The sequence below is a fragment of the Pseudorca crassidens genome, chromosome 9 (genome assembly GCF_039906515.1).
Source record: "Pseudorca crassidens isolate mPseCra1 chromosome 9, mPseCra1.hap1, whole genome shotgun sequence".
NCBI lineage: Eukaryota > Metazoa > Chordata > Mammalia > Artiodactyla > Delphinidae > Pseudorca > Pseudorca crassidens.
In genome coordinates, this window is record NC_090304.1 from 46,823,095 (window position 1) to 46,845,598 (window position 22,504).

A 22,504-nucleotide genomic window follows, 5' to 3' on the forward strand; every position below is an offset into this window, starting at 1 on the left:
CTTGGAGGAAGCTAGCCATAAAGGGACTACTGACCACCTATCCTCCCCCTAAACCATATTTTGCTGCCAGCCCCACCCCAATTCAGTCACCAAGTCCTGTCTGTCCCTTATGTCTTCTGAATCCTGTCTTCCATCCTCATGGTCCCGCCTCCAGCCTTCCACTGTAGCCTTGTGCCCTTAAACTACAGCCGGGCCAGAATAACTGTTCGCTCCATGCTCCTCTCCCATATAACACCTCCCAACTTGCCTAACCTTTCCAAACTGGGTTTCCTAAATGCATGTTTGCTCTTTCCTGTGTTTAGACCACTTTCCCATTGACTGAATCACACCAAGGTTAACTGACTTGTCTGCTCGGGTAATAATGGTTCACTTACATGCTGGTTACTAAGAGCGAAACACAAAAATTTAGTAAATGCTTTCCATCTTACTTAATCCACACAATCCTCAAGTAGGTACGTTTACCTAAATTTAAAGATGAGAAAACTGGACTAAGTCTAAGTCACACAGCTATTAGGTTTAGATATAAATTTCAAATCCGGCCTGAATCTTAAGACACTGTATTTACACATTTATGTACCTTCAGTGTCTAGAAGGCATTGAAGCTTCCCTATTATAAGTCCTCCAAAAGACATTAAGGGAAACCCGATTTTTACCTTTCTCCACCAGTACCAACAGAAGATGTTAATGATCGTTATTAGCTTATCCAGCTGAGTGCCTTCCTGACACCTTTAACTCTCCATTATACAAATCAATTACATTTCCTCCCGTCTTTCCTTACATTTGACCATCCCCAATATCTTCTGAAGGCTGTGATGACAAATTAGTCTCACAGAAAGTCATAGTTCCCAGTCTATTTATGATCCCACAAAACAATACAGAAACCACCCTCTACCAAACTAAACATGTAAGTAGAGTTTTAGGGGGCTTAAGTGCCATCTTAACTATTCTTTGGTTAGGGTTCTAGACTGCAAGTTCTATTATGGGCCAAAAAACTTTCAAAATCTTGGAAAACTATACCAAATTATAATTTACCAGGATCTAAGAGGGTCCTATCTGCACACAAGCATTGCTCATCTTCTTGGTTTTGCAGGAGGTAACAAACCCTAGGAAACCTGATTCTGGTTTCTGGCCTTTTAGCATTCCCCAAATTTCTCTATTAGATACATTTCACGCTGGAAGGAAAATCATTAGCATTTCATGATGTTATTTCTTTGAACATGAAGACTCCTATGCACAAGGACCCATAAATCCTGACAACTGCTTTCTAGAATCTAAACCACTCTGATGTGTAAAAGCCCTGGTGTGTTTAAAATTCAGACTGTTGGGCCCCATTCCAACATTTTGATTATCAACAGAATGGTTTGGTCTGAGATGAGGAAGCCAGGTGTAAGAACCTTAAACTGACGAAGTAAGTCCCAAAGAACCACTTCTATCCTACCACTGACCCATCTTTCCAACATGACTCATCAAAATCTTGTAAAGATCATGAGTTTTCCCCCTTGACATGGAACAATTAAGGGCACATTGTCCCACTCATTTATAAAGTCAGAGCACACAATGCCAACAGGCCTTTCAATGGTATGACGGCACCAACAGGTATCATTCTCGCTTTGTAAGTGAGAAGCCTCAAATTAGGTAACCAGCCAAGGCCTTCTTCTCAGTGTTGGTGCCATCTCTTCCATTACTTTGAGGGGAGCTGGTGGAAGAGCCCAGGTCCTCAAACCCTTACTCCTAGAACCTGTTAGGTGGGTTTCTGTACAGGTAGGGAGGTAGAAGTGCCAAAGAACCCTCACTCAGACCAGAAGAGAAAAGCACTTGTTATCATTTAATGAATCTCCCACCACGTGGCTTCAAGCTACCAGGACACAAGCCCCACCAACACCCTTAATCTTCTCCTCAGCTCTTCTGCTGAAGAATTTGGCCTTCACGATGACAGGCTGCTTTGGGAGCTTTCCCTTCCCCAGAACTTTGTAGTAACCCTAGAACAGAGAAAAGGGTTTATAATGCACCGTGGCAGTCACCAACTCTGTGATGGGTACGAAGAAAAATGCCTACCAATCCACTCCATCTAGGGGCCAGGGAGGGCATGTTTCTGATCTGGGCACTCCCGGGGGCACTGACTGCCCTCGCCAGTGAATCAAGACCAGCAGATTCTCTCCGAGGACTCTAGCACACCAGGACAAGAGCTGTCAGGATGTGACTCTAGTCTCGGGCAGAGCTCAAACCCTTTCTCCTATTCAATTACGACTTGATAAGCAAAAAAGGAAAATCACATTTCCAGCAATGCCCCAAGTCGTGGTCATCAGAATTGCTCAAAGAAAAGGCTGAGAAAGGGAAATTTAAAACTTTACTGAAAGCCCCCTCAGGATTCCCACCACCTCCATACCCACAGTGGGTAAGACTGACACAAGGACCAGAACTCCTAATGATATACAAAAATGCTTTCTTTGGGGGAGGGGGGCGGGGGTTCTCTTCAGATAATGTCGGGCCTTAAATAACAATTGAACATATTAGGATTTTATTCTGTAAGAAACATAAAGAGCCAAGGGCTGTGCCTCATGCAGTCTTGTGTAAAACAGACCAGAGCCAGCTGACCTAAATTACTACCAATAGTTCAGGTGAGAAACGCGTACAAATCAGGGCACTGACACTAGGAATAAGATAACCGATCGGAAAACGTTCAAGTAAAAAATGAAGTAAATGAATGAGGGAGTGGAAGAACTACTCTTCAAATGTTTTGCATGAATCACAATTGAACAAGAGTTCAATTTTGATCAGTAAGTACCCGTGGAAATGCTACGGAAAGTTAACTGTCTAGTAGGTATCTGGGTATAGACTTTAGGTGCAAGTATATTATCCAGAATTTTGAAAGGCAAAAAATATTCAATTCACTCACCGATCGCACCACATCAATGATAGGAGCAGCTCCAGTCTTGTTCTTGGCAGCATTTACCCGTGTCTGCTCACTGACCAAGGTCCACAATTTATCAAGGTTGACAGTTGGGCAGAAGCTCTGGTTCCTCTTTAAGTGGTAATGCCTCATACCAACTTTCCCAAAGTATCCTGGGTGACTGAGAAAAGAAGGCAACCATTTCCATTACCTCACTCCAACTAAAAAGCTATGTTTATCATCTCCACAGTCCATCTCCCCCCATTACAGTGTAAGGTGTGCACTCATGCAGAAGAGTGACAAAGCAGGTACTCCACTTCTTGAATAAAACAAATCTTTAAAAAGCCACCAAAGACTATCGGGTGGAAAAGACTAGCCTTATTTCACGGAACCAAAGTAAGTCACTGAGAAAGTGAGAGGCAGTGCCAAGACTAGGATTCAGGTCACTTGACAGCTTCCCCACACTCCTGTAACACAGGTCTCCTAAACAAATAGTTAAAACACAACCCTGCTAATTTGTGGGCGTTAAACGGATCTAACAGTTGTGTAAGTCAATCTGATGCATGTCACTAACCCGGTGACTGACTATGCCACGAGGGCCACAGCCAGTGAATAAGGTCAGCAGTTTCTCTTCGAGGACTCTAGCACACTAAGGCAATAGCCGATACCCAAGCGTGACTCTAGCCTCGGTGACAAGTTCTCAGTTCACATCAAATATTAACTTGACGAAACCCAGCCACAGGCAAGGTTTCTGAGTGGTAAGAGCCTTGCTTCCTGTTGAAGATGTTCTTAACTACCCTCTACCCCTAAATCCAAAGCTGTCAGTGTCAGGAAAGGCAGAGTCCGAAAAACACTCACTATTTGTCGAAGTTGATCCTGTGGTGATGCATGCCACCAGCATTACCGCGGCCTCCCGGGTGCTTCCGGTGTTTGCCTGCAGAAACACAAAGCTACATGGCTAAAATAGCCTTCTCCAACCCCTCGATATTACTTCTCGCAAAAGCATTTCCCCATACCTCTGTGCCTTTGCTTAATACCCCTCTTCCAGCAATGCTGTTCCTTCAAGACTCTGGGATAATCATCACTTTGCAGTGTTCCACCTCACAACACTAGCACAGTAGTCCATACCTTCAACCAATTCAATACTGGACCCCGCTCAATTTCCAACCCCCCAACTGACGTGAAATTCTCTAAAACTGGAGTACTAGAGAATTCTCAAAGATAAAGCCAACAGCTAATGATCAAATTCAATCCGACTCGACCGCCAAGAGCTCTAACTAACCCACTTCTCTAAGTTACCTACTTCCTGACAAGCTAGCACCATGCAGAGATAGCCCAAGGACGACCAGGATGTGGAGACAGTACTTACCGATGCGGCCGTGGCCGTGGCTCACGTGCCCCCTAAGTTTCCGGGTCTTCCTTAGTCTGGATGGCTGTGTGGGAAAAGGTGCTTGGTGATAAGGCCTAAGGGAAGAGGGGCAGGGGGCGAAGCTTGCCAGTCTGTGAGAGGCCTATAGGCCTGGGGGTCAAGGATCTGCTTTGTTGCACCTTCAGCAAAGTCGAGGTTACGGCTTGGCCCGGGGCCGTGCGGCCTCATCAGGGAGGCGCCCGGGAACCCCGGACCGCGTGTCTCGAGAAACCGAACCGCAGGATGAACACGCGGCCCCAGGCTCCCCGCCCCGCCCCGGACCCACGCCGGCTACCCCGCCCTGCGGCTGGCCATGCGCGGCCTGGAGGACCGGGCCAAGCTCGGGAGTAGGTGGCTGGGGTGCAAGGTGAGTAAAGATCGCGGCCTAGGCCAGCAACTATGCGGACGCATCAGAAAAATCACCTACCATGTCAGCAACCGAGACGAAAAAGGAAGGGCTCTGCAAAGTCTCGCGAGCTATCGAGCTCGGGGGCGGAGCCAACGCCTCACTTCCGGTCCGGAGGCCGGGCCGCGGGCGGAGCTTTTTTGGCGTCGCGGGTCTTGAGCTGCTGCGGGTTTTGCTGTTTCCACTTCCTGTGGGGTGAACTCTCCGTCATAGAGTTGTTCCGGAGGCTGCGGGGGCCGAGAGCCTTCTCCGTGCTGTCACGCGTGCGCTCGGGCTCAGAGGCGGAGCGCTGGCGCGGAAGGCGGGGCTTGGGACGCTGTAGTGCACGCAGCTGGGGTCCAGGTGGGCCGGGCGCTTTTCCCAGGGACACGGCCCAGGAACCTGCTGGGGCCACTGTATTTCTCTGCTGCTCACCAACCGCCCCATCCTGAGCAGCCCCATGCGTCTCGCTGTTTTTGGTGGTCGGCTCGGCTCGGGCGGTAGCGGTTGCTTGCTTGTCCCCTGGCCGCAGTGAGAAATCGCAAGGTCCTGTTTGACCCTGTGTGCCCACCCGATGTCTCTTCCTGCTCCCTTTATTCCTGCTCCCTTTATTCCTGCTCCCTTTAAAGTCTTTCTAGATGTCTCTACCACCCTCCGGGACCTTCTCGCCCACACTACTGAGTGGGCTCAAGGTCTTCCTTTCTCCTTTGCCCTTGTGCTATCGTCCCGGTCGTCCTCAGTTGGAACAACCTGAGTTCAGGGACCTCTAACGCCTGGTCACTTTAGGGTTCTTTATTCTCCAGACCCTGTAAATCTTCTACCCGCCACATTTTAATTTTCACTGCATGCCCGTGACCCCCTCCTCTCCTGGACCAGAGAACCCCTGCTCAATCTGGACCCTATGCAAGGGTCTCCTCTTGTAATACTTCTCTGACCCATTCAGCCATAGTTGCTCACCTCCCCCCACTGTGCCACCTCAAAATCTAGTACAGAGCTCTTATGTAATTGTTGATCCACATTTGTCTTTCCTACTAGACCAAATTTCTTAAAGGCTGGAGGATTACTTTCTTTTATCCATGGACTCCTAGCTCCTGGCATGTAGTACATGTTCAACAAATGATCGTTAAGTGAATGAATGCACCTACCCTCACCACCCTTTCTAAACTAAAGTGCAAGAGACATCCTTTCCGTCTTAAGTCTCAGCCAATGTTCAAGATCACATTCCCTCAGTCACTCAGTGTGTGTTTGGGTGTATTTTCTGTGCCTTGTTCCCTTCAGCTAAAATACATTTAAGCTAAAATATCCTAAATTCTCCTTGTTTCTATTTATTACCCTTGCTCTTTCCTTTTCAGCCAAGCTCCCCAAAAGAATAGTCAACAAATCCTGTCCATTTGCTAGCTTCCCATTCATTGTTTAATCCACTGCAGTCTAGCTCTCAGCCCCATTATTTCAATGAAATTGCTCTTATGGAGGTCATCAATTAACCAAACACTGACCTGAATGTACTCTTCCTCATACCACTTATTCTTTGTTGTACTTTACCCATTTGACTTCTTTTTCTAACTAATCTCTTACCTTCCTCCTATCTTTCTGGCTACTTCTCTGTCTTCCTTTCAGGTTCTTCTATATTTGTCCACCATTTAAGTATTGGTGTCTTCAGCCTTCTGTCCTTGCCTCTCTTAACTTTTCATAGTACACAGTGTTCTTGGGTGAACTCATCTTGGGTGGCTTCAATTCACATCTCTGTTGCTGAGCTCCAGACTCATATATTCACTTAATTTCTGGTTAGTAGCCCTTGGACATTCTAAGACATCCTAGATAGACATATCCAAATACTTTGATCTTCCCGGTTCTCTGGTGTCTTCTTTATTCTGTAGCTTGGTGAGCAGCCTTGTCCACCCAGATAGTGATGTCAGGGAGACTTGAAAATTGTCCCCAAGCATTCTTTTCCTCTAATACGCTGTCACCGTGTCTTTTTTTCTATACCTGTCTCTCAAATCTGCTTTCTCCTCTTTAGCCCTCGTGCCATGGCCTTCATTAAGGCCCTCATCTTCTGTCTTATCTGGAGTTCGGCACCCTCCTGTGATCACCCTGCCTGTATTCTAACCCTCCTCCAATCGTCCATCCTTCACACCTCTGTCAGTTTGATCTTCCTAAAACGTGACTCTCATCCTTTCACTTACTTGATCAAAAAGTGTGATAGCTCCCTATTACCAGCAGAATACAGCCCACTTGCCTTTCCAAACTAACTTCGGCTTCTTCCCTGCACAAGCTTTCTACTGCAGCCAAACTTGGTACATCCCTTCTACCTTTTTTCCTGTGCTAGTGCCATTTCTCATGCCTGGAGTACTCATCTTCTTTCTGACCAGATGTCCTGAAGCTTCCTCAACCTTTAAGCCCTACCTTACATTCTGCTCTTCCCAGAACACTCCAGCCCACAGTGAGAATAACCAAATATACCTTGCAGTTTACAAAATGTGTCTGCCTGAGAGGTCAACTCTACTAGTCCCATTTTATGAATGAGAGAGTTGAGGCACAGAAGGTTGACTGACTTGCCAGAGGCTATAGAGCTGCTAAGATATAGAGCCTGGGCCTAGCCTTTAGTCTTCTTTCTCCAAATCTCCTGCTTTTACCTTAGCATCTCCTCCCTCTCTGACCTCACAGCATTATGGGCTTCATCACTCTTTCAGTCCTTAATCACATACTGTCTGTTACCAGCAGAAAGAGAGGCCTTGAGAGTTGGCGGCAAGGCCTAAGAAGAGATCGTCCTCTATTTGACATCAAAACTGGCCAGTAAGTGCACAAGTGATGAGCTGAGCTACCTAGAAACTACCCTTGGGAAGATGGTCTGTGAATGGAGGTAAGCTGGGCAGAGTTTTGGGAATGAAAGGTTACCTTCAGGTGTCTAGTAAATAGGGACTGAAGTAAGGACCAAGACTGCCCAGGGCATGGAGGTAGAGTCTGGTTGATGGGACACTGCTTCTGGATAGTTTTGTCAGGTTCCTTGGTTACAGAGGGGCTGCATCCTATCCTTCAGGCCATCCTTCTGAATGGAAGGCCTCCCTGAGCAGACTAGTACTCTGTGTTGGGTTCTGTGCTCACCTAACATTCTCCTCATTGGTGGTTTGATCTCCAGGGTAGGGGGAGTGCCCTGGACAGTTGTCTGGTTTTGGTTTTCTAGCCAGCTCCCTCTTCTTCCCAAGGAAACCATGTAGCTTTAACATAAGGCTCCTGTGGGATTTGTCATTGTGGGTCGGCCAGCTCTGAGAGAGCAAACAAAGCTGAATTCTGTATATAGCAGCCAGACATGAGGCACTAGGTGATCTGTCCCTCCTCACCAGGCACACGGGGCGTGATGGTGGACCTGACCCGTAAGAGGCCTCTTTCTCTGTGGCATCTCTTCTGAAGTAAAACATGGCCTTGTGACATCTCAGACATCTGGGCTCCCCCAGAGGGTCAGGGCCTCAGAAAATGCCTGTGAAATGAGCAGAAGGGAGAGGATGCCAGACAGCCGCCTGGTGAGGCAGGTATATGCAGTGCTGACCTTTTTGCTCCCTCAGCCCTCTCTCCAGGTGGCCTTGTAAACATACTGCCACCCTGAAGAGGGCCCTGTGGTCCCTCTCTCTTCCTCTCCTCTCTGGGAGCCTGATTTCATCAGCAGTCCTTCAGACAGCAACAACAGCATGGGTGTATCCAGCCTTGTTTTCTTGCTCTCCACCTTTAGACTTGGACATTTGGAAATATTATGTTGCTTTCCTTTTTCAAGTAGAAGATTGTCAATTTAAGATGGGAAGAGTCAGGATGTCGTTTCTAAGTGAGAATTTGAGAAAAACTCAGAAATCCAAATTTACTTCAGAAAGAATTTTAAAACTTATATGTAATAGACAAGACAGTAAAACATGAAAGAAAATTTTTTTTTTAAAAAAGTGTAAACATCTCAAATTATAATACCTTACAATGCTGTTTTCATGTCTGAATATTACCTTTCAGTTTTTATTTACATCTAGACATAGCTATCTGCAAAGCTGATGATCATAGTATGCAAATCCTTTTGTCTTCTGCTTCTCGTTTAATACTATTACATTTCTGTATCACTACCCAGTATCCATGATTATTATTTTTAACAGCTGAAGAGTAATTTATCTTCAGCACATACTATAATTTACTAAGCCATTTTCTCATGTATTTTGTTTCCTTGTTCTCATTGTGTTTTTTGCTATTGGAGAAAATGATGCAGTGAACATTTGTGTATATGTGGCTTTTTTCTTCTTCTGTTGAATAACTTGTCTAGGATAAATTCCCAGGAGTGAGATTGCTGTATTATAGGGTATAAACATTTTTATGATTCATTTTATGTTGCTATATGTGTGTATATATATATATATATTTTTTTTTTTTTTTTTTTCCAAATGGATTGTACCTGTACGAATTTATGCACCAGCAGCATGTATAGTTTCCAATTTAAACTACACCAGGTTCAGGGTTTTTGTTTGTTTTGTTTTGTTTTTGCTTTTATCAGTAGTTTTTGATATACGGCAATATGGCATTTAGGGGAAAATTCATAGGACCACACAAGGTTTTCTTCATTACAAAGTAAAAATAAATATAACTCGAGGACTAAGTGTCCTTCCTTTCTGTGCTGGATAGATTTTCAAAAGTCTCATTATACTACGTGGCAAATGCTTTCCTAACAGCTTTGTTGGAAGCTAGGATGGAAAACCCCGCTGCCATTAAACTCAGAATAGCAGAATGTGAAGGGAGGAATGCCAGGATCTTTGAGGGCAATTCATCCAATAGCACAACAAATTCAACTGCTCCTCGGTTTTAATTTAATTTTAGATGATAAAATTCATGGAAAGAACACAAAAATTTTGGTTCATTTCCTACCTCTGTTTTCACTAGCTGAATGATTTTGAACAAGTAGCATATTCTCTTTGAGTCTTAGTTTTCTTGTCTGTATAGTGAAAAAATACTGAGATTCATTTGTTCATTTTAGAAATATTTATTGAGTGTGTGCTATGTTCAGGCACTATATATAGGTGCCAGGCAAAGAGGGGAAGGTACCATGGTGAACAAGAAAGACAAAGTCCTGGCCTAGGACTGTGTCTAAAACAAACAGTGAACAAGTAAACAAATAAATAATATATCACATTCAACACAGTCTAGCATTAGAGTAGGTGCTCTCTCATTACTTGGTGTTTCTCCCTCCCATTTTTCCCCCGGAAAATGTATACTATTTTGATGATAATTTGTTCTGTACTACCCATGCAAACAATCTTTGAAATTCTAACTCCCAATGTGGCATGCAATGACCTGCTCTGTTATTCCTTGGCAAGGTTACAGAAACCCAGTTAATATCTCCCTTCTCTCACATCTGGGTGTGGGATATTAAAAGAGGTGGTTTGTAAACAAGGTAATATAGGTGCGGTTTCCTGTGCGTCCTTCCAGTCTTTCACCTGATGTTTCATTTAGTTCAGGTCTCTTCATGACTTAAAGCAGAGCTGATTGCTGGTATATTTTGTTTGACTCACGCTGTTTTCTTATGTTTTTTTAAAATTTAATTGGTTGCCAACGTTTAAAAATTTAAATAAAAATCCGGAATTCTGGTGTTTTGAATAACCTAAGATTTGGCAACACTGAACCCACAGTCTTTATATGGCTGGCCCCTGGAGGCATTTGAATTGGCTACTCCTGGCTTAAGTACATTCTGCCAAACTATCCCCTTCGCTCTCCCAGGTCAGGGGAGATAGGAAGGAGAGGGAAGAGGTAAGTTATGGTGAGAAGGCGGAAGGGGATAAAAAAGAGATCATTTGACCTTCCCCCCTTCTCCTTAAGTCAGAGACCCATTGCTGTGCCTTTAATTTAACCTTTACCCTCATAGAGTTAATTCAATTGCTCTTCTGAGACAGAAATGAAATACTTATTTCTTTATATTCTTACCCTGGGTAGTGCCCACTGGTTTGGAAAGCTATGCCACGCCCCCAAATGCCCAGAATTGTTTTTCAGAGTCTAGTGCAGCAGTTCGCAAAGTGTGGTCTAAAGGCCCATCAGGGGTCCCTGAGACCCTTTCAGGGGTTCCACAAGGTCAAACAATTTTCATAGTAATACTAAGATGTTATTTGCCCTTTTCACTGGGTTGACATTTGCACTGATGGTGCCAAAGCCAAAGCCAAAGACGAGTCAGTGTGTTCTTCACTGCCAGGCATTTGCTTGTAAAGAAAAGAAAAGAAAAAGAAAAGAGCCAGTTTCACTGAAGAATGTCCATTTTTATTAAATTTCAATTCTTGAATACAAGTCTTTTTAATATTCTATGTGAAGAAATTAGAAGTATGCAAAAAGCACCTCTGCTACTTAGTGAGGAACTAAGTAGGAACTGAAGTGAGGAACTGCACTTGTGCTACTATTTGAGTTGCACGCTGCGCTAGCCTTATTATTATATTATTATATTATTATTATTGTAGAACAATAGTTTTATTTGAAAGAACAACTGACAGACAAACTGTGATTATTCAGTCTTGAGAATTTGGCAGATATTTTCTCAAAGAATGAAGTGAGCCTGTCACCTCAAGAAAGAAAACTGACAGTATTTGTTGCCAATGATAAAATTTGAGTTTGCAAGCAAAAATTAGAATTTGGGTAAAGTTATAGCTGCCTCCATGAGTTTGACAACTTCATAATAGTTACAGAATTTTCTGATGCAATTAGAGGTGATATTAAACAGTGTGATTTTTTTTCTATAATGAAACATGTCAATATTTGGAGCATCTGTGTAAATCATTGAACCAATATTTTCCAAATCACCAGTGCTTGGTGTTATAAAAATTATGCCTGAGTAAAAGAGCAGTTCAAAGTGTAATACAGACCAGTGGATGTTAATATAACAGAGTAAGAAAAGTTCATTGATGTAGTTTCAGATTCCACATTACAACTAACCTTTAAGAAACTACCGCTTGTTAAATTTTGCAGTAGTATCAAAGAATATCCACAATTATCTGATAAGGCTACTAAAATACTCCTATCTTTTCCAACTGTATAGCTGTGTGAGGCTGGCTTTTCTTCATATACTGTAAACAAAACAACATGTAACTGCAGAAGCAGGTATGGAAAGCCAGCTTCTATTAAGTCTTCTGTTAAGCCAGACATTAATGCAATTTGCAAAAAGGGAAAAACAATGTCACTCTTCTCACTAAATTTATTTGAAAGTAGTTAATTTTTCCTGAAAAGTATGTTATTCATGTTGACTTGTAATAGGTTTATTGTTTTTTAATGAATTAGTATTTTTAAATTATCTCAGTTTTACTTTATAATACGGTAAATGGCAGTAGCTATAACCACATAAACAAAATCTCTTTGGGGTGCTCAATAATTAAAATATGTAAAGCAGTTCTAAGACTAAAAGGTCTGGTATTCTCAAAGTCTAATGAAATAAACTCTACCACATTTAAACCTTCTAAGAGAGATTGCCCTCACCTCGCCTACTAGGGCTGCTGTCTGGGGAATAACTGCCCTTAGAGCCTCAGAATGAACTAGAGGGGAGAGCCCCCCCATTGCTTTATTTAGTGGCATCTTGCTGGGCCCGCAAGAAGCCTGGTCTCCCCCAACCCCGTCGTCCTTTGTCCTTAATGGGCTTGGCTCTGAAAGACTGTGGATTGAAGTGAAAGTTCTCTCAAATTTGCATAATTACAGAGCTCCGGATTTGAATTAAATGATCTTTGGTTTTTTTCTTAAATAAATACAAATATAAAACTAGGTGCACTCTTTCTGCTCTTATACAATTACAAAACCTAATACAGTTTATAAATTATAAAAAACCAAAACAATCAAATTAACAATGTTAGTTTCATTTGCAGATGATGTGTTGCTAAACGAAACTGTCACTACAGCTTAAGTGTGGTGCACCCTGATGTGGCTAAGTTTAGCAAACTTGTGCCGCAGTGATGGTGCCCCACTTTCCCTCCCACCTTTGTCTATTCCAGGTACTGTGAAACATTCATCATTGTGTGCCATAATCTCATTTTAGCTTCATGGGGCAGGAGGGCATCATTTACATATTGTCTGCTCCCTTCTCTTCTCATTAGCCTGAGACAAAGTAATACTGCTTGGTAAGAACTAGATCCTAACTCTCAACACTGCCTCTAAAATCTCATCATGATGAATATATAGATGATCCAGAATATTTATACTTTAAAAAACTCATCAGAATGAAACACTAATTTAAAAATGTTGGTGGAGAGAGCTCCTGAGGACATGTGTGTGGACCTCAGCTTGAGAAACATTTCAGTTAAGAGTATGGAGTCTGAAATCAGACTGACCTGGATTTGAATTTGAATTTGAATTCTGCTGTTTACTGTCTGTCTTTGTGCAATTACCCAACCTCTCTGAACCTCAGTTTCCTCATCCTGTCTCTGATGGTTTTATTTAATTTTTTAAAATATCATAGTCCCTATCTCCAAGGGTAATTGTGAGGATGGAGATAAAGTATGTAAAGCACCTGGTATAAACTTGGCATTTAATACATTTCCTTCTCTTTTCCAACATGAACTCTTGGATCAAGCTTGTCCACTAACAAAGAGAGGCACAGGTAGATCTGGGACACTTGAAGGCAAACAAACCCTGTAATAAACACACAACCTGGCAGACCCCTCCAGGCTTTGTTTTCCACAGCAGAGATGCTGGACTGTCTTTTGGGCCCAAGTGAGAGGTTGAATCTGTGCCCTGTTGTAGGGCATGAGCCTCCAGTTCTGGAGAGGGACATAGCCTGGATTTCTGAGGCCTTGGTCTCTGAGTCCTTTCTGGCCTGTCCAGGAGTATCTGTCTCCCCAGAGAAGCAAATCACTCTGCTTTGTGCTTCACTTACAGGGAGTGGAGCTTGCTCACTCTACACACTGCTTCACGCTTGAGGATATTAATGGAAAAGCCCCGGTTCTGGGCACATGCATGGGCATGGATATAAGTGTGAGCTTTATGGGGCGACCTCTAGTTGACCAGAAACACAGAAGTGGACAGATAGAGGCGGTACTGATCTGCTCATTATGCCAACAGGACGTGCAAGATATAGGTGCCTGGCTCCTACCCTGTCAGCATTTGCTCTGTAAGGACTGCTTCCAGGGCTTGATCCAGGAGCTAGGGCAGGTTGCTGGGCTTCATGGGACTGTCCCAGATGGTAAGTACAAAAATACCACAGGTTCACCTCCTTCTATATAACAGGTCTCTTCCCATTTCATAGGTACTGAATTTCAGGTGTAGAAAGAATCAGAATGTAAGAGCCCAGGGATACTCATTGCTGAAAGCAACTCTTTGGGGAATCTGTGAGACAAAGCAAATCCTCCTGATGCTTAATATATGTTTTGTAAACTGGGATTTTTCATGTTTGGGATTTCCTTAAATTGGTGGCAGGCTAAGAAACCTGGGAAGATTTTGATTCAAGGTTTGGCTGACTCCCCAGAAGGAGAGGACATGTCCTGACCCACTGAACTTCCAAGGCGGGGGGGAGAATGGCTGGGCTCCTAGGGTCAGTCAGGAACAGATTTTGAACAGACTCACACTGACTAATGAACCATTCACCATCTAAGCTGCTCCCTCCTCCAGCAGGGAGGAGCTTCTGTCTTTCTTCTGAAGGTCAGGTTTCCTAGGAAACAATCTCACTGAGAACTGTGAAGTCCTTGGAGACAAGAGCCAAGTCCCTTCGTTTCAGTATTCTAGCACAGGGCATGTAACAGAGATGCAGTGAGTGTCTGCTGAATGAACTCGTGGGATGAAAAAGCCAAATAAGTTGACAGCATTTAGAAGCATCATCATTGTTGTTTGTTTTGTTGTCTGCAGTTTTTTCAAAGTGATTTGTAGCACAAGTCTAGGCTATTTTTGAGGCATTATAGCATTGCAGTTGTCTTTAGATCTGAATTTCAAGGCCTCTAAACCCTTGGGCAAGCTACCTAAGCTCTCTGAGTCTCTGTTGAGAGTTCAGAGTACAGAAAAGGTATTGTATACTTTGATTTTTTAAATTAATACATGATTTTTAAACTTACTACTTAGACTTTGTTCTTCCTTAAGCTTTTAATTTTAACTTACAAATCTTGTTCTATTTATAAATATAGCAAATTTAACAATCACTTTTAAAGGGCCTTTCATTAATATTTAAACATATTTACAGTTAATATTTGCTTTTATAAACTAAATTTTTAAAAATAATTCAATTGTCCAGCAAATAAGCATTCTAAATTACTTAAAGAACTCTTGGAAATACAGTAAGTTAAATGTATAAATAAGGTGAATCTTAAATATGTCTTAAAAGTTCTAGCACTGTTGGGTTATTATCCAGAATATGTAAAGAACTCTTACAACTCAAGAATAAAAACAAACAACCAACCCAAATAAAAACTGGGCAAAGAACTTGGAATAGACATTTCTCCAAACAAGATATCCAAACGCCCAGCAAGCACATGAAAAAATGTTTACTATCACTAATATTCAGGGAAATACAAATCAAAACCATAATGAGGTACCACCTCACATGTGTTAGGATGGCTAGTATTAAAAAAAAGAACAGAAAATAAGTGTTTGCGAGGATGTGGAGAAATTGGAATCCTGTGCACTGTTGGTGGGAATATAAAATGGTGCAGACTCCATGGAGAACAGTAAAGTGATTCCTCAAAAAATTTAAATATACAATTACCAGCAATTCCACTTCTGGATATATACCCAAAGTAATTAAAAGCAGGGACTAGAAGAGATATTTTTATGCCTGTGTTAATAGCAGCCTTATTTGCAATAGCCAAAAGGTAGAAGGAACCTAAGAATCCGTGGAAAGATGAATGGATAAATAATTGTGGTATACACATATAATGAAATATTATTCAGCCTTAATAAGGAAGGAAATTCTGACACATGCTACAACATGAATGACCTTTGAGAACAGTATGTTAAATGAAATAAGCCAGCCATAAAAAGACAAATACTCTATGATTCTACTTACATGAGGTACCTAAAGTAGCCAGATTTATAGAGATAGAAAGTAGAACGGTGGTTGCCAAGGGGTGGGGGAAGGAGGGAACGGGGAGTTGTTTAATGATATAGAGTTGCAGTTTTGCCTTTTTTTTAATTTTAATTTTTCTATTGGAGTATAGTTGATTTACAGTGTTGTTAGTTTCAAGTTTTTCCCATTTTTTAATCAGGTTTTTGTTGTTGCTGTTGTTGTTGAGTTCTTTATGTATTCTCAATACTAGACCCTTATCAGATAAATGATTTGCAGATATTTTCTCCCATTCCATGGGTTGCCTTTTGTTTTGTTGATAGTGTCCTGTTAACATAGTGAAAGTTTTAAATCTTAAAGAAGTCCAACGTACCTATTTTTTCCAAAAGCCTGTGCTTTTGGTGTCATATCCAGGAAATTATTGCCAAATCCACTGTCATAAAGCTTTTCCCCTATGTTTTCTTCTAAGAGTTTTATAGTTTTGATTCTTACGTTTAGGTCTTTAATCTCATTTTAGATTTTTTTTTTTAATGTTTTAAAATTTTATTTATTTATTTATTTATTTTTGGCTGTGTTGGGTGTTCGTTTCTGTGCGTGGGCTTTCTCTAGTTGCGGTGAGCGGGGGCCACTCTTCATCGCGGTGCGCAGGCCTCTCACTGTCGCGGCCTCTCTTGTTGCGGAGCACAAGCTCCAGACGCGCAGGCTCAGTAGTTGTGGCTCACGGGCCTCGTTGCTCCGCAGCATGTGGGATCTTCCCAGACCAGGGCTCGAACCCCTGTCCCCTACATTGGCAGGCAGATTCTCAACCACTGCGCCACCAGGGAAGCCCCTCACTTAAGATTTTTACCATGAACTAGGGACTTCTCTGGTGGTCCAGTGGGTGAGACTCGGTGCTCCCAATGCAGGGGGCCTGGGTTTGATCCCTGGTCTGGGAACTAGATCCCGCGTGCATGCCGCAACTAAGACCTGGTGCGGCCTAAACAAATAAATAAACAAAATACATTAAAAAAAAAAACAACAGAATGCCTTAAAAAAATAAAAGATTTTTAACATGAACTAATTATGCATGTTTCAAGGATATGTTTGACTCTAAAGTCAGAAAACTAAATTCATACTAATGACAATTTTTAGAATCATAGTGTTTGTTGCCAGGTTATTCTAAGTGCAAGGGAGAATGAAAACGTAAGCTTTGGTGTCAGTATATCTGGGCATCAGAGTGTGAGTCCTAATCTACCTGCCACTTAATACAGCAGTTGTATAGCTTGGTAAGTTTTCCTCCCTGTAAAATGGGGATGATGATGGTAGTAATTAACTTATAGGATTGTTATGAAGATTAAATGAGAACATACACATAAAACATTCTGTACTGTGCTTAGGATATAGTAAGAGACCAAGAAATGTGAAAAAAATACCGTTATTTAGAACTTGTGAAACTGAAGTGGAAAAAAATCTGTTAGATGCAAACATGCTTGACTTGGAACCAGAGAGGCAATTTCTTGAATATGTGGCATCTTACATTATTTAGTATGTCCTGCAGTCTGGCCAGGCTATTGCTACCTTCCATATTTGCATTTGTGGATCAGAGTGGAATAAGCTTCCTCTGCTACTTGGAGGTTTTAGAATTCTATGCTGTGTGGTATTTGTTGGTTTGTATGTCAGTCTCCTTCACAGGTAGTTATTGACTTTTATGTACCAGGCCCTATGGCGTTTAGGGTGCAGAGATGAAAAGACAGGGCCCTTGCCTTCAAGGAACTCATATTTTATTGAAGGGCAGATAACTAAACAGATGACAATAATACAGTGTGGTAAGAATGTGAAGAGAAGACTGTTTAAAGTTTAGGCAAAGGAGCAATACCTCTGGGAGATTTTCCATGCACAAGGACTGGTGGATATCAGTTGCTCACTGAATGTTTTCTGAAGGACTAAAAGAATGGCACTCAAATGCCACGCTGATGAAAAGCAGAGATGTCACCTATCTCTGGGAAGTCCAGTGAGATACCCAGTACCTGAACTTAGATTCCTGTTGTAATTTGAGAAGCCATGCTTTGGGAGTTTGGTTCTTTGGAAAGAGCTTTTAGCACTGCCACTTTATCCAGCAGAGTAGGAGTACAGACTTGCTAAAAGGCTTATCCTATTTCTGCCAATCTGGGGCTTTCAAAAGTTAAATATGGGAATAGGTAGAGGGTTGGCAGGGGAGATGGATAGAGGCTGACGAATTAAATAGGTCCTTAGCATCAACGCTTCCAGCCAGTTGCGGCCACATTGCATGGGGATGAGTCCATTTCCATAAATCTATTCCTGCTGGTTGCTGGGCAGAACTGAGAAGTTGCTGAGTTGAGTGGAAGAGGGGCTGTGCCTGGGCTCAGTGTCTGTCCAGCTGGTTTTCAACTCTGATCCCTCAGTGGAGCCTCACCAGGCCTGCATGTTTGCAGTGGGGCTCAGCACTGGGGGAGGGAGTGAGGTGGGCATCTCATTCAACTGGGCTGTGCCTTTCATCTCTACAATGCCACAGCCCAACATAGAACCTGACACAGGACGAGGGCCTAAGTGAATATTTGTTGAACAAATGATTTAATCAGTGGATCCACAAAGATCTCCCATGGCTCTTGCCTGGAAGGAAAACTTTTTTCACTTAAGACACTGCCCCTTTCTAGTCCTCAAGTTGTGAGGTGCAAATCACATTTATCAAGCACCTTCTGGCTGGCAGATGCTGTACCTAGTGCTTATGCCTGTATTATCTTTTCTAAACTTCACAACAACCCTATAAGGTAGCTGATGATGGGGACCAAAGCAAAGGCAGTAGTATGCTGAACACACAATGTCTTAGCTGTGCTGTGGGATGACTGGAGTGGAAGGCTCCAGAAAGGCTGGATATTGGAAACGGATCTACTCAGCCAATGAGAATATCTTCTTGGGACTGTTTGCTTTTAAGCCTATTTGAAAATGGTCCCAGGTCAAATTCTACGTGGAAAGTTGGCCATTGAGTCCCCAAGTGATACTTTAAATAAGTGTAGCAAGCTCTGAAGGAAGCTGGCATGCCTGAAACTGTTTACTATGTGCTGGATCTGTCTTCAGAATTCTCAGGGCGCCTATGGTTTTATGTGTTGTTTTAGGGGAGGAAGGCCATTACTTGAATATTTCCTTCCCCGTGTGAATAAAAGGAACATTATTCTTTCTCTTCAAATCTACTAAAAGACATATCCTAGATGGGAGACCTTGATTCCGAGGTCCAGATTCCAGAATCTCTTTGTTTAGTATCTTAATTTTCCCAATCTCAGTGTGGATGATGCAGTCTACATATGGGCAGAGCCCTGGTCTGGAAGTCAGGGGCCCTGGAGCTCGGTCTGGACTCTAGCACTAACTGACTAGGTGATCCTGGGTATTCTCTGGGACTGGACTTGAAGAGCTCTAAGAACACCAAATAACCACCATAGCCTCCTGCTTCCTGAAGCTAGTGATGGGTAACAGCATATCCCTTGAAAAGTACAAATGCTGAAATGGGGAGCAATCTTTGTTCCTCAGTGGGCAGGCCTTGGGGATTTGGGAAGATCCAAAGAGAGGGACCCGATGCACGATGCTACAACCTCAGAGTCAGAGAGGGAAATGATACTTATCTTAATGAGCAGCTCCGCTGGATGGACTCTAATGGCCTGGGGTGAGAGTGGGAGGTAGAGGGGATGAGATCTCAGAACCAGGAGCTTGGCAGGCGAGGTGCCTGCTATTTGCTCACTCCAGGTGAGGAACAGTGTGTGCAACTATTTGGGATCTGTTGTGGGCAGTGCCCCAAGTTTCCCAGGTGGAGGGCAGGTTGCTGAGCTGGGCTGAGCTGGGTGTGCAGCAGGTGCAGAAGCTGGAGCTCCAGAGCCTATCAGCAGGATGGTTTTTCAGTTCATGAACAGTTTCCCCACCTTAATTGGCTCTCTAGGGCCCTGGGAGTAGCACTGGTACCTCAGAGCTGTTCCTGGGAGAGCAATTCCCCTGGTGACGGGAAGGAGGCAGGCAGTGTTTTGGGGGATGTGCTTGCTGCCGCTGGCACTACTTGGAAAGCTATAGCTAGGGAGGGAGTTCAAGGTAGATGTGATTGATGGACAGGGTCTTGGAGGGGCCTCTTGTCTGCGGGAACTCTCACTCAAGAGGGACCAGTCATTGGTTAACTGCTATGACGGCTGGAGAGCAGGAAAGGCCCTTAAGAGTATATCTCTGACCCCTCATTGAATAAATGGGACATCAGGATTCCAGAAAGTTCTAGAATTCTGCTGAATGTCACATAATTGGTCACTTACAGAGAGCCAGAAAAAAAATCCGGCTCCCTTGCCTGCCAATCTGGAGCTTGTCTGGGCTTCAGGGACAGTAGGAACCACAGACCTAGAGTAGGGTGCTGCCCTTGGTTCCCCCACTGGTCCTCTGTCCAGGCCCAGTTGGAAATGGAGACAGTGGCTTTGCATGGAGTATGTCAATGCATCAGCCCTTGGATTGACTCTTGAGATAGGAAGTGAAAAGAGATAAAGGTGCCACTCTATCAGAAGAGATGAATCCAGGGTCATCCTACCCATACCTTCTGCATTCCACTATGGGTACTTTCTTGACACAGAAAGCTTACTTCACAGTCAGGTGGTTCCTAGGAGCATGGACTGTGAAGGCTGTGGATAACCCATCTCCAGCTTCAATCTGTCACCTGGCTCTTATGCCCAGATTCTGACTCTTGGCTCAGATCTGCTACCTGGCCCTGCCCCACAGTCCCTGGATCCCCCTGCCTGACCTTACTTCACCTGTTGCCTTTGTGGATTATGCTCCCAAATCCTCTAGCTTCAACTTTGATCACTCTCTCCTATCCTGAGCTTGAATTTCTAGCTACCTAAAGGGCTCCTAATTGCTTGCAGTTCAGAACAGAAGCTTAGCATGGCCTTTAGGGCTCTTCCCAGTCTGACCCCGTGCTAACTTTAGAGCCTCATCTGTCATTCCTCTGCATGGGCTAGCTTCATCACTCATTCCCTGAGGGGCCTCGTATTTTGTCATCTGTAATCCTCTGTTTATGGTGTTCCCGCCTTCTGAAATGTCCTTTCCTTGTTTGTTACATCCTACCCCAAACTGAAGTTCTAGCTCAAATGTGACCCAGTTAGCAGAACTAGAGCACACAGGGATGGGAGTTGACTTGGGAATAAGCAGGATCCCCATTACCAGAAGGGAACCTCAAAGGGAGAGACTAAACAAAGTAGCTGTTGCTTTAGTTCGGGGGTCAGCAAACCTTTTCTGTAAAGGACTAGATAGAAAGTATTTTGGGCTCTGCAGGTCATAGAGGCTCTGTTACGACTACTCAACTCTGCCACTGCAGCACAAAAGCAGTCATAGACAATATGGAAATGAATGGGCATGACTGTGTTCTAATAAAAGTTTATTTACAAAAACAGGTGAGCTATAGTTTTCTGACCCCTGTTTTAGGCTCTGCCTGGGGAAATTGGGTGGATTTGAACCTGTGGGTGGCATCAAGCAGGAATAGCTGTGTAGGAGCCAGGCAGGGCCAGAAGAATATGGAAGGGAATCACAGGTAGGGGATAGTGTTAGCATGAGGCACAGGGAGGAGAGGGCAGGAGGAACAGAAGGGCGTGAACTTTGGTTGGAATATAGGATTGCTTGAAGGAGAGAAGTAGGAACTCTGTTTGGAAAGGAAATTTTGAGCCAAATTTCCTTTCCAAACAGAAGGGTCTTGACCAATTTAGGCTACTCAGTAGACAGTGGGGAGCCATTGAAAGTTTTGGGTCAGTGGAATATAATCAAATCTGTATTTTTGAAAAGTCTTTCTGGCTTCCTGAGAAGAATGAATGGAGGAGACAAGACTGGATGCAGTAAGAACTGCTAGGAAGCTACTGTAGTTGTCCAGGCCACTGGTTCCTGATTACTGGTCCTTGAACCAGTGCTGGTCTGGATGCCTAAGAATTATTTGGGAAACTTGCTAAAAACATAGATTCCTGGTCCTGTACCCACACCCAAGAGATTTGGCTTTGGGATTTCTAACAAACCCTACAGATTTGTGAATCATTGGTCCAGCAAGGCAGAATGAGGCCTGATCCTTTTAAGAAGGAACGGATGCCAGAGAAAGTAGGATACAGGTACGATAAGATTTGGCAACTGCCCTCTTCCTCCTCCTGTTACCTATCTCTGTTCATGGCAGCCCATCCATGTGACCCTTTTTCCTTCACACACCACCACTCCCTTCAGCATCCTACTTTGGTCATGTCCTCCTGGTTCTCTTTGAAACAACTCTTCTGTCCCTTTTTTTTCCACTTCTACCCTCATTCAGGATCCCATTAATCCTTAACTGGACAAGCCTTCTCCCTGCCCTACCCCCACCCCCAATCTCCAGTCCATCAAGATAGTCATAAAGCCAGAACCTTTTTGGGTGGCCTTTGCTTTTAGGATAAATGTCAAGCCAAGCCTCTTGGCTTAGAATCCAGGGCTCTTCAGGCACTTACTCTACTGCCAGTCTTTCCAAGTTCATTCCCTGTCACTTCCCCTCTGTGCTCTTGAAATTTGCCTGTACTCTGGGCTTTAGCAATTATACTGGACTCGTAGTCTTGCCCCATCCTAATATCTTTCCTCTAACCTGACCCTGTTTTTCCTTCCTCTTTCTCTCCCAGCTTGTGTGTGACTGTATCTCCCTGGGGGGAGGGGTAGAGTTAGCTGCCGAGGGACACCTCTCAGGACCGTTGTGCATTATAAATGTGTCTTCTCCATCTGAAGTCCTAATCCTCCGCTGTGACGGACAATTGGTCACTATGGCAACTGACTGTGACATCACAGGATAAGGACTTCAGGTGAAGTGGCAGGAGCAGGTGAGTGTGTAGGAGACAGACT

General features: G+C 43.5%; 2 protein-coding genes and 2 non-coding genes across 16 annotated transcripts in view; 1 reads left to right on the forward strand and 3 right to left on the reverse strand.

The window, feature by feature from the left end:
* Positions 1 to 1,806: 1,806 nt before the first annotated feature.
* Positions 1,807 to 4,750, reverse strand: RPL27A (ribosomal protein L27a). Its single transcript, XM_067750024.1, has 5 exons — positions 4,726 to 4,750; positions 4,260 to 4,323; positions 3,749 to 3,824; positions 2,897 to 3,071; positions 1,807 to 1,979 (listed from the first exon to the last, which is right to left on the reverse strand). The coding sequence occupies exons 1-5, from the start codon at positions 4,726 to 4,728 to the stop codon at positions 1,851 to 1,853; spliced, it is 447 nt and encodes a 148-aa protein (XP_067606125.1). The 5' UTR covers positions 4,729 to 4,750; the 3' UTR covers positions 1,807 to 1,850.
* LOC137231345 (small nucleolar RNA SNORA3/SNORA45 family) lies at positions 2,085 to 2,213 on the reverse strand. Its single transcript, XR_010946470.1, has one exon. It is a non-coding gene; the product is annotated as a small nucleolar RNA SNORA3/SNORA45 family (small nucleolar RNA).
* LOC137231347 (small nucleolar RNA SNORA3/SNORA45 family) lies at positions 3,452 to 3,581 on the reverse strand. The gene has a single exon (XR_010946471.1). It is a non-coding gene; the product is annotated as a small nucleolar RNA SNORA3/SNORA45 family (small nucleolar RNA).
* Positions 4,751 to 4,836: 86 nt separating the features above from the next.
* TRIM66 (tripartite motif containing 66) overlaps positions 4,837 to 22,504 on the forward strand; it is a 60,854-nt gene continuing 43,186 nt past the window's right edge. For 4 of the 13 annotated variants that reach the window (XM_067749966.1, XM_067749972.1, XM_067749962.1 and 1 more), the window contains exons 1-2: positions 4,837 to 5,046; positions 7,405 to 7,543. Coding sequence is in view for 1 of the 13 variants with exons in the window: in XM_067749977.1 (XP_067606078.1) it covers positions 7,538 to 7,543 (6 nt within the window). In the remaining 12 variants the exon portion in view is untranslated. Of the gene's footprint in view, positions 5,047 to 5,073; positions 5,230 to 7,401; positions 7,544 to 13,971; positions 22,483 to 22,504 lie in introns of those variants that run through there. The other 9 variants (XM_067749970.1, XM_067749973.1, XM_067749975.1 and 6 more) reach the window with 6 other exon arrangements.

Coding starts and splice junctions, on each gene's coding strand:
- RPL27A (XM_067750024.1), bottom strand. Junction 3,072..3,748: donor AGGATCAACTTCGACAAATA/GTGAGTGTTTTT, acceptor TTCTTTTCTCAG/TCACCCAGGATACTTTGGGA. Junction 1,980..2,896: donor TCATTGATGTGGTGCGATCG/GTGAGTGAATTG, acceptor TCTCTGTTCTAG/GGTTACTACAAAGTTCTGGG.